We start from the raw sequence: 17,243 nt of genomic DNA, 5'->3' as shown, positions 1-17,243 counted from the left end.
GGTGAAAGAAATTGATAAGGATACATCTTTGTCTGATTAGACAAAATGTGTATGGAGGTCTGTGTGTACGTGTGTGTGTGTGGGTGTGTGTGTGTGTGTCCGTGTGTGTGTGTCCCTCCAAAGTAACACAGATTTTCAAGAGATTTCGGTTTCAACCTAATAAATATTACAAAACTCAGAAACATCCTTCTAGTAGATCGAGTAAATAATGTCACTTTATTTGTATCTACCTTGACTATGGAAACCTGAGTGTTCCACTTCTTTTGAATAATCCAGTCCAATGTGCCCAGGGGCATCGAGAGGATGGTATCCCACAATTCCTTTATAGTCCTTTTTTAATCCCCAATGTCCCAGTAACCTACAGCTAACGAGCCCTCTTCCATTCCTGTCTGTAGACACAGCACAGGATAGCAGATGGCAGGTAATGGCACCCCTAACCTCCTGATTGTGTCGCCCATTGAAACCCAAGTGGAAATTTCCGCTGCCAGCCCTCCTCTCACCGCCTACTGCTCACTCCCCGGTTCTCATTGTCCAGCGTTCAGAGGACTGTGGGGGATTGGCTAGACAGGATATTAATGTGACTCTGGGCCAGTTAGAAGGCTAAATGCCCGACACAGCCATGTTTTATCCTCACCTTGCCTTGGAGGACAAGAAAAAACGCCAAAGCTTATTAGCAGGAACATATATATATATATTCTCTCTCTCTCTCTCTCTCTCTCTCTCTCTCTCTCTCTCTCTCTCTCTCTCTCTCTCTCTCTCTCTCTCTCTCTCTCTCTCTCTCTCTCTCTCTCTCTCTCTCTCTCTCTCTCTCTCTCTCTCTCTCTCTCTCTCCCTTTGTCTTCCTGCCTTCTTTTCCTGTCCTACATCACCCGCTCCTCCCCTCTCATGTCGCCCTGGCCACGGAACCACACAGACACTGACATCTCCTACCTAATCAAGTGGTGGATTATCTTGTCCTGATAAATTGGAGGAGCGTCTCTGTTGAAAGGTCCTTCCTGAAGTAACCCCATCCCCTTAGTCCAGCGGCAGACAGCAGGCTGTAGCCCCGGGGAGGGAAGAACATGGTGGTGTAATAATATGTGGCAATCCGTACCAATGTTTTGAGGAGGATGTTTTCTAGAGAAAAGGGTCTTGATGAATCTGAGGTGGCCCACCCAGGTCTGAAGCCTTTACAGCCGGTGCCTGCTCACCTGCCTGCCTGCCTCTTTTAAAAAGAGCAAGAGAGAGAAAGAGGGCAGGAGAGAGAGAAAGAAAGAGAGAGGAAGAGAGAGAGAGATTCTTTAAGTTATTCTCTCTTCCTTCCTTTGCTCTCCCTCTCTCTGGTTTGATACCCTTGACTTTGAAGGTTGGATGATACATTTTTCATCCTTCAATGACAGAATTGACAAAAGGCACACCTCTTGAGTTTCCCAGACATTAAATTCTGATTGAGCCAGGCTTTATGCAAAAAAAATTACTGTGGAAAGATGGCAGGCTATGCTCCTCTTGTTAGATTGACCTTCACGTTATATCTGCTACTAACGAGCACATTAGGCACAAGGTATTCCTTGCTATTCTCTATCCCCCCCTCTGGACTATATCTACTGGTGTTTATAACGTTGTGGGTGATAGTGCTTAGCCTAAATGCAGAGATGAGTATTTCATAAATGATACAGTGAAGATGATATAAGATACAAATGCAAGACCCTGTCTGACTTTGGTTCTTGCAGTGTGGCTATGAGAAGAGGGGTGTTGTAAGACAGTGGTGGAGGGGTGACTTCTCTGAAACGTCACCATAAAACATGAATGTGTCTCCGGGTGTTTTCGAATATGCTAGCCCCTTATCTAGATTAATTTAGCACCACAGCTGGAACACTGAACCCAACATCACATCAATACTATTAAAATGATGCGGAGTCATAGTCGTACTAGGCCTCTGTGCTCTATACTGCAGGGAATCCTTAGAAGTCTATTTCTTTAACCTACACTTGGCTACACATAGAGCTCAACGCTCGTAAAAAGGAGCTTTGGGTACCTGTGTTATTGTTTACCATTTCCATTCCTTAATGTATTTCTTTCTCTCTCTTTATTATTCCCTCTCTTTTAGGAGAATCCATACATGTGTAACAATGAATGCGATGCCGAAAACGAGGACCTAGCCCACCCACCGGAGCTCATGTTCGATTTCGAGGGCCGCAACCCCACAACCTTCTGGCAGTCCAGTTCCTGGAAGAAGTACCCCAAGGCCCTCCTGGTCAACATCACACTGTCGTGGAGCAAAACCATTGAGCTGACCGACGACATCGTGGTTACCTTTGAGTCGGGCCGCCCGGAACAGATGGTTCTGGAGAAGTCTCTGGACTATGGTAAGACCTGGCAACCCTACCAGTTCTATGCCACAGACTGTCTGGATGCTTTCACCATGGAGGCCAAGACTGTCCAGGACCTGACCCAGCACACTCTCCTAGACATCATCTGCACCGAGGTATACTCCAGGGGCTACGTGTGGAAGTATGACAAGACGGTGCGCTTCGAGATCAAGGACCGCTTTGCGCTGTTTGCTGGACCACGGCTCCACAACATGGCATCCCTCTATGGTCAGTTAGACACCACCAAGAACCTGAGGGACTTCTTCACCATTACAGACCTGAGGGTCCGGCTCCTCCGACCAGCCACAGGGGCCACCATGGTAGACGAGAACAACCTGTCCAGATACTTCTACGCCATCTCCGACATCAAGGTCCAGGGAAGGTAAGCTCTCACAATACGTTTTTACTACTTTGTTTTCCGTTGCAGCAGAGGTTGACTGGGTTCACATGCTATGTATCATGTTAAGTGTCTTGGTATGTGGCTACAGTACTTATTATTATCAAGTCACTATTACCATATTATATTTCCTGTTGTTGCACTTCAATGAGTGCATATTAATGCAATGTGTGATTCTGGACATAAGGATAGATACAGCATCATTAAATTAGACAGAAGGTATCTGAGGTAGATTTTTTAATTTTTAATTTTACCTTTATTTAACTAGGCAAGTCATTTATGAACAAATTCTTATTTACAATGACGGCCTACACCAGCCAAACCCGGATGACCCAATTGTGCGCCGCCCTATGGGATACTGTATGTACATATAGGTATGGATAAAGTGACTAGGCAACAGGATAGATAATAAACAGTAACAGCAGCGTATGTGATGAGTCAAAATATTTCGTGTAAAAAGGGTCAATGCAGATAGACCTGGTAGCTATTGGTTAACTATTTAACAAACTATTTAGCAGTTTTATGGCTTGGGGGTAGAAGCTGTTCAGGGTCGTGTTGGTTCCAGACTTGGTACATTGGTACCACTTGCCGTGTGATAGCAGAGAGAACAGTCTATGACTTGGGTATATAGTGCATTTGATTTGCTCTCCGGGCCTGCCGGGAAGGCAGAGTTTGTACCTTCCCGGGAAAGCAGAGTTTGTACCTCCAGACACATAAAATGTCAACAGTTACATACCCGGCTCGCAGGGCAGCTGAATCCGGTGCACCTACCGGAACATAAGGCTTTATCGTTGTTGTATTTTACAGAAATGTTTGACGATCGACTAGGAATGACCGGTTGGTGACCACTGCTCTAGAAAGTTGAGTGAAATTAAATCTTGTGCTTCTCTCTGTGGGCTAATATTTATTCTGCGCAAGCAGTGCCAGGGAGCTGCGAGGCAGTCTCGGGCTGCTGACCGCCTGCGCAAGTGCGCAGCTTAGAGGGAACATTGGTTGTAGGTACAGTACTTAAAGAAATGGGAATATTGAACTTTTGTACTAACTGTTCGAAAGATGCAAAATCCATATCAATGTACAAGTTGTTCAGTGAGGAGATCCGCAGAGGGAGGTGTTTAATCCCAGTGTCCTTAGTTTACTACTTTTGACGAGGGCACATAGGGCTCTGGTCAAAAGTAGTGCCCCCTATAGGGAATAGGGTACCATTTGGGACGCATCCCCTGTCCTCCAGTTAGTACTAGTCCACCAACGTAATATCATAGGAAAAGCTCATCCTGGGATGTTTTTGCAAAAAGGTAAAATGTCACAGTAGCTGACGTTTTTCTCAATACATTGCAGTCAATGGGAAAAGATGAGTGTCACAGGGTTCACGTTTTTCTCAATACATTGCAGTGTAATGGGAAAAGATGAGGGTCATAGGGTTGACATTTTTCTCTATACATTGCAGTCAATGGAAAAAGATGAGTGTCACAGGGTTAAAGTTTTTCTCAATAAATTGCAGTCAATAGGAAAAGATAAGTGTCACCGGGTCGATTTTTATCTGAATACATTGGTTTCAATGGGAAAAGATGAGCATCAACCAAATGACTGTCTGACTCTCTCTCACGCTCTACATCCTCTTTATACCCCGTAATTCTCTCCTTTCTCCCTCCCCCTTCTTTCACCCCCTCCACCCTCTCCTCCTCTCTCCCCCTCTTCCCCTCTCTCTCCTCTCTCTCCCTCCTCCCCCCTCAATTCTCTCTCCCTCCTTCTTTCCCTCCCTCATCTTCCTCTCATCTCTCTCTCCCTCTCCCTCCCTCTCCCTCCTCTCTCCCACCTGTCTGTCAGTTGACTCTCTCTCTCCCCTCCCTCCTCTCTCTCCCCCTCCCATCCTTCACCATTTCCCTCTCTCTCTCCTCTCTCTCCCTCTCCCTCACTCTCACCCTTCTCTCTTTATCCCTCCTCCCGCTCCATTCTCACTCCTCCTTCTTTCCGTCCCTCCCCCTCCTTTCCCTCCTCTCTCTCCCTCCTCTCGCTCCCTCCTCTCTCTCCCCATCTACCTTCACCCTCTCCCTCTCTCTCTCCCCTCTCTCCCCTCCCTTACTCTCCACTTTTTTTCTCTATACTCCCCACTCTATTCTCTCTCCCTCCTTCTTTCCCTGCCTCCCCCACCTCATCTCTCTCTCTCCCTCTCTCTCCCCTCTCTCCCCTCCCTTACTCTCCACATTTTGTCTCTCTCCTCCCCCATCTATTCTCTCTCCCTCCTTCTTTCCCTGCCTCCCCCACCTCATCTCTCTCTCCCTCTCTCTCCCCTCTCTCCCCTCCCTTACTCTCCACTTTTTTTCTCTCTCCTCCCCTCTCTATTCTCTCTCCCTCCTTCTTTCCCTGCCTTCTCCACTTCATCTCGCTCTCTCCCTCTCTCTCCCTCCTCTCGCCCACAGACAGGCCAACAGACAGACATACAGGCAGACAGGCAGATTTGATTTGTTTTATTATGATCCACATTAGCCGTTGCCAACGGTGACAGCTAGTCTTACTAGGGTCCGACGCATAACGAAAAATATATTACAGACAAAAGACAATTTACATACATTTAAAAACATTAACATGTAGTGTGTGCGCATCAATCAATCACACATACATGTCAGTACATACACACAAAAAGTAGGTCACATGGGGAGAGGCATTCTGCCTCGAGGTGTTTCTTTATTGTCACGACTTCCGCCGAGGCTGCCTCCCCTCCTTGTTCGGGCAAGCTTCTGCGCTCGTCGTCACCGGCTTACTAACCACTGCCGCTCTTATATTCATAATTCCATTTGTCTTGTCATGTCATTACACACACCTGGTGCTTATCCCCTCGTTAGTCCGTGTATTAGTGTTCCCTCTGCCCCCTTGTCCTTGTGGGTGATTGTTTATTGTGAGAGTAGTGTAGCTCGGTGGAGCTACTCGTACCATTTTTGTTGCCAGGGTAGATATTTCCCCTGTGCCTATGTATTGTTGGATCTACCGTTACAGTGTATTGCCAGGGATGATAGTTTCCCCTGTGCCTGTTTGGTTTGTCGCTATTCCAGCGCATGTCTGTGTAAAGCCAGAATAAACTCTGTATTCGGTGATTACCCTCCTGCGCCTGACTCCTTCCATCACACGCATCACAAAATCACCCACCCGCTATAGAGTCAGCGGGAGAAGAGCGCATGCCTGGAGTCGTGGCACGAGTCCAGGAGCATTCCATGATGCTGGCCAGCTTGGGGGAAGCGATTGATTGGGTTCTTTAGGTCGTCAACGCCTGGAGAGGAGAGGACCCAATCTGTCGAGACCAGCTGGCCAACCGGATCCAGCCACCTACACCCCAGCACCCGGAGGGATCCAGATATCCCGACCACGGGCGTTCGATGGGATGGCGGCGCTCTGCCAAGGATTCCTCCTCCAACTAGAGCTTTACTTCTCCAGCATCAGGCCGGCGCCATCGGAGCGGGAGAAGGTGTCCATCCTCGTTTCCTGCCTCTGTGGGAAAGCCCTGGAGTGGTCCAACACGGTGTGGAACGAAGGAGGAGCAGCGTTGGAGGACTACGGGGAGTTCGCTCACCTCTTCCGGGCGGTCTTCGATCACCCGCCCGAGGGTTGAGAGGCGGGCAAGTGGCTGGTCCACCTGAGGCAGGGGACAAGGACCACGCAGGACTTCGCGTTGGAGTTTCGGACTATGGCAGCGGGGTCCGGGTGGAATGAGCGGGCCCTGATCAGCAATTTCCGGTGCCATCTGCGGGAGGACGTCCGACGGGAGCTAGCCTGCCGGGACACCATGTTGTCCTTCACGAAACTGGTGGACATGGCCATTTGTTTGGACAACCTGCTGGCAGCCAGAGGACGTCCTGGTAGGGGTCTGCCCATTTCCACCCCGGACGACTCGGATCCTGAGCTGATGGAGCTGGGTGGAGCTGCCGTCCGAGAGAGTGGAGGAAGACAGCGACAGTGCCACTCTGGTGGCACGAAGGGACAGTACACCACACATTGTAGTCAACGTTCTTTTGGGCCTGGAGGCGGCAGGCAGGGCACTCTCGCATCACCCCAGGTATCGAACACACACACTTGTTCAGAGCCCTCTGCTGCGCACTGTCCCCTACCTATCCACTTTCCCGATCACTTGGTAGTTCCCCAGTGTAAGGCGCTAGTCGATTCAGGCGCAGCTGGGAACTTTATGGGCATTCGCACGTCGTTAAGGCATTTCATTGGTTCCCCTATCCATTCCACTCCCCATCAGAGCACTTGACAGTCACCATGATCACCCAGGAGACTCATTGTGAGCAGGTTATTTTTTTAATTATTTTTTTTCATGGCCACAGAGGGCTCTCACGGGGTGGTTGCGAGAGTGTCAGGGTAGATATCTAGGTGTTCCGTTGGTGCAACCATGGTGGAAAGTCCAGACGGTACCTCCACCGTGCGCATTCCCCCCGAATACCTCGATTTGGCGCATGTGTTTTCTAAGACGCATGCGACTAAATTACCACCTCATCGGGTCGGGGGATTGCGCGATAAACCTTCGGGTAGACGCTGTACCTCCCAGGAGTCATGTGTACCCCCTGTCGCAGGCTGAAACAGAGGCTATGGAAACATATGTCACCGAGTCCCTGGGCCAGGGGTATATACGTCCCTCCACTTCACCCGCCTCCTCGAGTTTCTTCTTTGTGAAGAAGAAAGACGGCGGTCTGCGCCCGTGCATTGATTATCGATCACTGAACAAGGAGACGATTAGATTTAGTTATCCTCTCCCCCTCATTCCTTCAGTGATTGAGTCAATGCATCGTGCTTCTTCACTAAACTAGATCTCAGGAGTGCATACAACCTGGTGCGTGTTTGGGAGGGGGATGAGTGGAAGACAGCATTCAGCACAATCACGGGGCATTATGAATACCTGGTGATGCCCTACGGTTTGATGAATGCTCATCCGTCTTCCAGTCCTTTGTGAACGAGGTGTTTCGGGACATGCTTGATCGTGGTGTGGTGGTCTACATCGATGACATCCTGGTGTATTCCGCTACGCGCTCCGAGCATGTGTCCCTGGTTCGCAAAGTGCTGGCCCGACTGTTGGAGAATTACCTTTATGCCAAGGTAGAGAAGTGTGTGTTTTTCCAGCAGTCCGTCTCCTTCATTGGATACCGCATTACCACCTCAGGTGTGGAGATGGAGGGAGATCGCATTTCAGCCGTGCGTAATTGGCCGACTCCAACCACGGTTAAGGAGGTGCAGCGCTTCTTTGGATTTGCCAACTACTATCAGAGGTTTATCCAGGGCTTTGGCAAGGTCACAGCTCCCATTACCTCCCTGTTGACGGGTGGGCCGTCCCGGCTCCGCTGGTCTGCTGAGGCTGACCTGACCTTCAGGAGACTTTGGGGTCTGTTCACCTCAGCCCCGGTACTGGCCCATCCCGATCCATCACTACCGTTCGTAGTTGAGGTGGATGCGTCCGAGGTAGGGATAGGCACTGTCCTATCCCAATGCTCGAGCACGCCACCCAAGCTCCGCCCCTGTGCCTTCTTCTCTAAGAAGCTCAGCCCGGCGGAGCAGAACTACGACGTTGGTGATCGGGAGCTGTTGGCTGTTGTCCGAGCTTTGACCGTGTGGAGGCATTGGCTCGAAGGGATGAAACACCCTTTCCTCGTCTGGACGGACCACCGTAACCTGGAGTACATCCGGGCAGCAAGGAGGCTGAATCCTCGCCAGGCCAGGTGGGCCCTATTCTTCACCCGGTTTGATTTTACACTGTCATACATTCCGGGTACGAAGAACGTGAAGGCAGACGCACTGTCCCGGCTGTATGACACAGAGGAGAGGCCCAGAGACAACATCCCCATATTCCCGGCCTACTGCATTGTGGCGCTGGTAGTATGGGCGATGGACGCGGATATAGAGCAGGCATTACGCACAGATCCATCTCCACCTTAGTGTCCAGCTGGGCTGCGGTACGTGCCTGCTCTTATCCGTGATCGGCTGATCTTCTGGGCACACGTCACCCTCCTCTGGTCACCCAGGTATCGGTTGTACAGTGTGCTGTCTGATCGAAAAGTACTGGTGGCCTACCTTGGCTAAGGACGTGAGGGTGTACGTCTCCTCCTGCTCGGTGTGTTCCCAGAGTAAGGGACCTAGGTACCTCCCAGTGGGTAAGTTACAACCTTTACCAGTTCCACAACGACCATGGTCTCACCTTAGTGTTGATTTCTTGACTGATCCTCCCCTCTCCCAAGGTAACACCACCATCCTGGTCGTTGTGGACTGCTTCTCCAAGTCCTGCCGCCTCCTTCCTCTGCCCGGTCTCCCCACAGCCCTGCAGACTGCGGAGGCCCTGTCTACTCACATCTTCCAGCACTACGGGGTGCCAGAGGATATAGTGTCCGACCGAGGTCCCCAGTTCACGTCCAAGGTTTGGAAGGCGTTCATGGAACGTCTGGGGGTCTCGGTCAGCCTGACCTCTGGGTTCCACCCCGAGTCAAATGGGCAGGTGGAATGGGTAAATCAGGATGTGGGTAGGTTTCTGTGGTCCTACTGCCAGGACCGGCCGGGAGAGTGGTCGTTGTTCTTGCCATGGGCAGAATATGCCCAGAACTCTCTCCGCCACTCCTCTACCAACCTAACGCCATTCCAATGTGTTTTAGGTTACCAACTGGTTCTGGCACCAGAGCCAGACCGAGGCTCCTGCGGTGGATGACTGGTTTCGGCGCGCGGAGGAGACGTGGGATGCTGCCCACGTTCACCTCCAGCGTGCCGTGCGTCGTCAGAAGGCCAACGCTGACCGTCACCGCAGTGAGGCCCCGGTCTTCATAACTGGGGATCGGGTCTGGCTCTCGACCCGGAATCTGCCCCTCCGCCTGCCCTGCTGGAAGCTGAGCCCGCGGTTTGTGGGGCCGTTCAAAGTCCTGAGGAGAATCAACGAGGTCACGTATACAGTGAGGGAAAAAAGTATTTGATCCCCTGCTGATTTTGTACGTTTGCCCACTGAAAAAGAAATGATCAGTCTATAATTTTAATGGTAGGTTTATTTGAACAGTGAGAGACAAAATAACAACAAAAAAATCCAGAAAAACGCATATAAAAAATGTTATAAATTGATTTGCATTTTAATGAGGGAAATAAGTATGGGCTACAAGACCATCGCCAAGCAGCTTGGTGAGAAGGTGACAACAGTTGGTGCGATCATTCGCAAATGGAAGAAACACAAAAGAACTGTCAATCTCCCTCTGCCTGGGGCTCCATGCAAGATCTCACCTTGTGGAGTTGCAATGATCATGAGAACGGTGAGGAATCAGCCCAGAACTACACGGGAGGATCTTGTCAATGATCTCAAGGCAGCTGGGACCATAATCACCAAGAAAACAATTGTTAACATACTACGCCGTGAAGGACTGAAATCCTGCAGCGCCCGCAAGGTCCCCCTGCTCAATAAAGCACATATACAGGGCTGTGAAAGTGTTGTGGTCAGATGAGAACAAAATCGAGCTCTTTGGCATCAACTCAACTCGCCGTGTTTGGAGCAGGAGGAATGCTGCCTATGACCCCAAGAACACCATCCCCACCGTCAAACATGGAGGTGGAAACATTATGCTTTGTGGGTGTTTTTCTGCTAACGGGACAGGACAACTTCACCGCATCAAAGGGACGATGGACGGGGCCATGTACCGTCAAATCTTGGGTGAGAACCTCCTTCCCACAGCCAGGGCATTGAAAATGGGTCGTGGAAGGGTATTCCAGCATGACAATGACCCAAAACAAACGGCCAAGGCAACAAAGGAGTGGCTCAAGAAGAAGCACATTAAGGTCCTGGAGTGGCCTAGCCAGTCTCCAGACCTTAATCCCATAGAAAATCTGTGGAGGGAGCTGAAGGTTCGAGTTGCCAAACGTCAGCCTCAAAACCTTAATGACTTGGAGAAGATCTGCAAAGAGGAGTGGAACAAAATCCCTCCTGAGATGTGTGCAAACCTGGTGGCCAACTACAAGAAACGTCTGACCTCTGTGATTGCCAACAAGGGTTTTGCCAGCAAGTACTAAGTCATGTTTTGCAGAGGGGTCAAATACTTATTTCCCTCATTAAAATGCAAATCAATTTATAATATTTTTGACATGCGTTTTTCTGGATTTTGTTGTTGTTATTCTGTCTCTCACTGTTCAAATAAACCTACCATTAAAATTATAGACCGATCATGTCTTTGTCAGTGGGCAAACGTACAAAATCAGCAGGGGATCAAGTACTTTTTTCCCTCACTGTAGGTTATTACTTCCCCCTGATTACCGTATTAACCCCTCGTTTCATGTGTCTCTCCTCAGGCCTGTGGTTGGTCCGCTCCAGGAGTCCGAGGTGCGGGAGGTTCCTCCACCTCCTCTGGACATCGAGGGGGCCCCGGCGTACTCTGTCCGTTCCATCCTGGATTCGAGGCGTCGGGTGGGGGGCCTTCAGTACCTTGTGGAGTGAGAAGGGTACGGTCCGGAGGAACGGTGCTGGGTCCCGGTGAGGGATATCCTCGATCCCTCCCTGTTGCGGGATTTCCACCGTCGCCATCTGGCTCGCCCTGCTCCGCGTCCTCCTGGCCGTCCCCGAGGACGGAGCTGCTGGAGCTGCGCGTCAAGGGGGGGTACTGTCACGACTTCCGCCGAGGCTGCCTCCCCTCCTTGTTCGGGCAGGCTTCGGCGCTCGTCGTCACCGGCTTACTAACCACTGCCACTCCTATATTCATCATTCCATTTGTCTTGTCCTGTCATTACACACACCTGGTTCTTATCCCCTCGTTAGTCCGTGTATAAGTGTTCCCTCTGCCCCCTTGTCCTTGTGGGTGATTGTTTATTGTGAGAGTGGTGTAGCTCAGTGGAGCTACTCGTACCATTTTTGTTGCCAGTGTAGATATTTCCCCTGTGCCTATGTATTGTTGGATCTACCCGGTCACGAATATGTAAAATTTGATTTGATTTATTAGGATCCCCATTAGCCATCACCAATGGAGACAGCTAGTCTTACTGGGGTCCGACTGATAACGAAATGGACATTACAGACAAAAGACAATTTAGTGTGTGTGTGCATCTATCAGTTACAAATTCATGTCAGTACATACACACAACAAGTAGGTCACATGCGGGAGAGGTGTTGCTTCATTTGTTTTTTAAACCAGGATTTCTGTTCACTTGTGCTATATAAGATGGAAGGAAGTTCCATGCACTCATGGCTCAGTATAATACTTTACGTTTCCTGGGGACTGTGAAAAGACCCCTAGTGGCATGTCCGGTGGGGTGGGGTAAGTGTGTGTATCAGTGTGTAAGTTGACTATGCCACTATAAACCATTTGGAATTGCCAACACATTCATGCTTCTTATAAAAACAAGAAGTGACGCAGCGGAATGACTTTGGTTTCCCTCCAGGCCTGAGGACAAAGACTTTCCTCTCAGATAACGACATGACAGATAGGAGTGGCTATAGAGTCAGCTACCATCCTCAGTAGCTTTCCATCTAAGTTGTCAATGCCAGGAGGTTTGTCATTATTGACAATCATTTTCCCACCTCTCCCACACTAACTTTACAAAATTCAAACTTGCAATGCTTTTCTTTCATTATTTCTTTTTTTTTATACTTGAGTATGATGGCTCACTTTTCGTTGTTGGCATTTCCTGCGTAGGTTTGATTAAAATAATTGGCAACATCAAATGGTTTTGTGATGAATAAGCCATCTGATTCTATGAAAGATGAAGTTGAATTTGTCTTTCTGCCCATAATTTAATTTAAAGTACTCCAAAGTTTTCTTCCATCATTCTTTCCATCATTGATCTTGGCTTCATAATACAGTTTCTTCTTCTTTTTGTTGAGTTTAGTCTCATAATTTCTCAATTTGCAGTGTCAGCCAGTCAGATGTGCAGCCAGACTTATTAGCCATTCCTTTTGCCCGATCTCTTTCAACCATACAGTTTTTTCAATTCCTCATCAATCCATGGAGCCTTAACAGTTCTAACAGTCAGCTTCTTAACAGGTGCATGTTTATCAATAATTGGAAGAAGCAATTTCATAAATTCATCAAGTGCAGCGTCTGGATGCTCCTTATTAATCACTTCAGACCAACAAATATTTTGAACATCATCCACATAAGGGTCACAGCAAAATATTTGGTATGATCTCTTCTAAACTATTTTAGGCCCAGCTTTTGGAACCTAGATATAGCCACTATATTGTTATCACTGCATCCAATGGGTACGGATACAACAAAGTTCTACGGTATTAGTAAAAATGTGATCAATACATGTGTATGATCTTGTTCATGTAGTGTTTGTAAACACCCTGGTAGGTTGATTAATAACCTGAACCAAATTACAGGCACTGGTTACAGTGAGAAGCTTCCTCTTGAATGGACAGCTTGATGAAAACCAGTCAATATCCAGGTCCCCAAGAAAGTAGACCTCTCTGTTTACATCACATACACTATTAAGCATTTCACACATATTATTCAGAGACTGACTGTTAGCACTTGGTGGCCTATAGCAACACCCCAAAAGAAAGGCTTTAGATGTGCCAGATGAACCTGCAACTACAACACTTCAATAACACTTCACATAAGATCTTCTCTAAGCGTTACAGGGATATGGCTCTGAATATATACAGCCACACCTCCCCCATAACCATTCCTGTCTCTTCTATAGATGTTATATCCTTGTATTGCTACTGCTGTATCATCAAATTAATTATCTAAGTGAGTCTGAGAAATGGCTAATATATTAATGTTATCTGATGTTAGCAAGTTATTGATTTCATGAAACTTATTTCTAAGGCTACATACAGTTGAAGTCGGAAGTTTACATACACCTTAGCCAAATACATTTAAACTCAGTTTTTCACAATTCCTGACATTTAATCCTAGTAAAATGTCCCTGTCTTAGGTCAGTTATTATCACCACTTTATTTTAAGAATGTGAAATGTCAGAATAATAGTAGAGAGAATGATTTATTTCAGCTTTTATTTATTTCATCACATTCCCAGTGGGTCAGAAGTTTACATACACTCAATTAGTATTTGGTAGCATTGCCTTTAAATTGTTTAACTTGGGTCAAATGTTTCGGGTAGCCTTCCACAAGCTTCCCACAATAAGTTGGGTGAATTTTGGCCCATTCCTCCTGACAGAGCTGGTGTAACTGAGTCAGGTTTGTAGGCCTCCTTGCTCGCACACGCTTTTTCAGTTCTGCCCACACATTTTCTATAGGATTGAGGTCAGGGCTTTGTGATGGCCACTCCAATACCTTGACTTTGTTGTTCTTAAGCCATTTTGCCACAAATTTGGAAGTATGCTTGGGGTCATTGTTCATTTGGAAGACCCATTTGCGACCAAGCTTTAACTTCCTGACTGATGTCTTGAGATGTTGCTTCAATATATCCACATAATTTTCCTTCCTCATGATGCCATCTATTTTGTGAAGTGCACCAGTCCCTCCTTCAGCAAAGCACCCCCACAGCATGATACTGCCACCCCTGTGCTTCACGGTTGGGATGGTGTTCTTCTGTTTGCAAGCAACCCCCTTTTTCCTCCAAACATAACGATGGTCATTATGGCCAAACAGTTCTATTTTTGTTTCATCAGACCAGAGGACATTTCTCCAAAAAGTACGATTGTCACGATCGTCTAAAGGAGCGGACCAATACGCAGCGCGTGGAGTGAACATGATGACTTTATTAACTTAAAGCAACCACGAAAAAACAACAAATGACGATACGTGAAGTCCTCTGTGACACCGACAGAACATAGAACACTGGAACAATAACCCACAAAACAAAGGAGAAAACACACAGAATATATATGGCTCCCAATCAGAGATAACGAGCCGACAGCTGACACTCGTTACCTCCGATTGGGAGTCATTGACGACAACATACAACCACCTGGAAAAACAACCCACAGACCTACAAACATAGAAATACCCCCAACAGAACTACCAACATAGAAAAACACCCAAATCCCCAACAAAACAACATACACTCTAGCTCACACACAAAAGTCCTAGAGCCAGAGTGTCACAGTACCCCCCCCTAAAGGTGCGAACTCCGGGCGCACCAGCCCCCAGTCTAGGGGAGGGTCTGGGTGGGCGTCTGTCCACGGTGGCGGTTCTGCCCCTGGTCGTGGTCCCCACCCCACCTTAGTCACCAGCTTCCCTAGCCTCCTCCACATTACCCCCCCCCAACTAAACCCCACTGGGTTAAGGGGCGGCCCCGGACTAAGGGGCAGCACCGGACTAATGGGCAGTACCGGACTAAGGAGCAGTACCGGACTAAGGGGCAGTACCAGGCTAAGGGGCAGCACCGGACTAAGGGGCAGCACCAGGATAAGGGACAGCACCAGGATAAGGGACAGCACCAGGCTACGGGGCAGTACCGGACTAAGGGGCAGTACCGGACTAAGGGGCAGTACCAGGCTAAATGGCGGATCCTGGCTGGCTGGCTCAGGCGGATCCTGGCTGGACGGCTCTGGCGGATCCTGGCTGGACGGCTCTGGCGGACCCTGGCTGGACGGCTCATGGCTGGCTGACGGATCTGGCTGCTCATGGCTGGCTGACGGATCTGGCTGCTCATGGCTGGCCGACGGATCTGGCCACTCATGGCTGGCGGAAGGCTCTGGCTGATCCCGTCTGGCGGAAGACTCTGGCTGCTCCTGTCTGGCGGAAGGCTCTGGCTGATCCGGTCTGACGGAAGGCTCTGGCTGCTCCTGTCTGGCGGAAGGCACTGGCTGATCCTGTCTGGCGGAAGGCTCTGGCTGATCCTGTCTGGCGGAAGGCTCTGGCTGATCCTGTCTGGCGGAAGGCTCTGGCTGATCCTGTCTGGCGGAAGGCTCTGGCTGATCCTGTCTGGCGGAAGGCTCTGGCTGATCCTGTCTGGCGGAGAGCTCTAGCGGCTCCGGTCTGGCGGACGGCTCTGAAGGCTCATGGCAGACGGGCGGCTTTGCAGGCTCAGTACAGACGGGCAGTTCAGACGGCGTTGGGCAGACGGGCAGTTCAGACGGCGTTGGGCAGACGGGCAGTTCAGACGGGCGTTGGGCAGACGGGCAGTTCAGGCGCCGTTGGGCAGACGGGCAGTTCAGACGGCGTTGGGCAGACGGGCAGTTCAGACGGCGTTGGGCAGACGGGCAGTTCAGGCGCCGTTGGGCAGACGGGCAGTTCAGACGGCGTTGGGCAGACGGGCAGTTCAGACGGCGTTGGGCAGACGGACAGTTCAGGCCCCGTTGGGCAGACGGCAGACTCTGGCCGTCTGAGGCGCACCGTAGGCCTGGTGCGTGGTGCCGGAACTGGAGGTACCGGGCTGAGGACACGCATCTCAGGGCTAGTGCGGGGAGAAGCAACAGGGCATGCTTGACCCTGGGGACGCACCGTAGGCCTGATGCGTGGTGCCGGAACTGGAGGTACCGGGCTGAGGACACGCATCTCAGGGCTAGTGCGGGAAGCAGCAACAGGGCATGCTTGGCCCTGGGGACGCACCGTAGGCCTGATGCGTGGTGCCGGAACTGGAGGTACCGGGCTGAGGACACGCATCTCAGGGCTAGTGCGGGGAGTCGGAACAGGGCATGCTGGACCCTGGGGACTCCCATAACGCCTAGTGCGGGGAGCCGGAACAGGGCATGCTGGACCCTGGGGACTCACCTCACGCCTAGTGCGGAGAGCAGGAACAGGCCGGGCTGGGCTGGCGACGCGCACCGTATCCCTGGTGCGAGTGGCCGGAACAGGCCGGGCCGGGCTGGCGAAGCGCACCGTCTCCCTGGTGCGTGGAGTAGGAACAGGCCGGGCTGGGCTGGCGACGCGCACCGTATCCCTGGTGCGAGTGGCCGGAACAGGCCGGGCCGGGCTGGCGAAGCGCACCGTATCCCTGGTGCGAGTGACCGGAACAGGCCGGGTCGGGCTGGCGTAGCACACCGTGGACCTGGTGCTTGGAGTAGGAACAGGCCGGTCCGTACCGGGAACACACACCACTGGCCTCAACCGAGGATCAGGAACGGGCCGGACCGGACTGGCAACACACATCAGTCCTTCACGCCGTGCCACACACACTTCCCTCCTTCTACTCGCCAATGGCTCCCGTACTCCGTTAGCCTTCTCTCCTTTTCTCCCTGTGGCAGCCTCCTGCTGCCCAGTCGCCCAAGCCATGTGCCCCCCAAAAAAATTTCTTGGGGTTGCCTCTCGTCCACAGGCCTCCAGCCTCGCCTTCTTGCTGCCTCCTCATACCACCTCCTCTCGGCTTTGGCTGCCTCCAGCTCTTCACGAGGGCGGTGATATTCCTCCGGTTGTGCCCAAGGACCCTTTCCAGCCCGAATCTCCTCCCATGTCCAAAAATCCTTAGGAGGCGTCCATAACTCCTGTGTAGGTAGGTCCTGTTGCCGCTTGTTACGCTGCTTGGTCCTTTTCTGGTGGGTTATTCTGTCACGATCGTCTAAAGGAGCGGACCAATACGCAGCGCGTGGAGTGAACATGATGACTTTATTAACTTAAAGCAACCACGAAAAAACAACAAATGACGATACGTGAA

General features: G+C 50.3%; 1 protein-coding gene across 10 annotated transcripts in view; it reads left to right on the top strand.

Annotated features, from left to right (window-relative positions):
* The window catches only part of ntng1a (netrin g1a), a 157,949-nt gene that overhangs the window by 62,685 nt on the left and 78,021 nt on the right, over nt 1-17,243 (top strand). For all 10 annotated transcript variants that reach the window (XM_041862227.2, XM_041862231.2, XM_041862233.2 and 7 more), the window contains exon 3: nt 2,087-2,730. In XM_041862227.2, the coding sequence (XP_041718161.1) occupies nt 2,087-2,730 (644 nt within the window). The remainder of the gene's footprint in view (nt 1-2,086; nt 2,731-17,243) is intronic.

The sequence above is a fragment of the Coregonus clupeaformis genome, chromosome 34 (assembly GCF_020615455.1).
Source record: "Coregonus clupeaformis isolate EN_2021a chromosome 34, ASM2061545v1, whole genome shotgun sequence".
NCBI classification, from domain to species: domain Eukaryota; kingdom Metazoa; phylum Chordata; class Actinopteri; order Salmoniformes; family Salmonidae; genus Coregonus; species Coregonus clupeaformis.
This window is presented reverse-complemented; position numbering and strand designations above follow the sequence as displayed.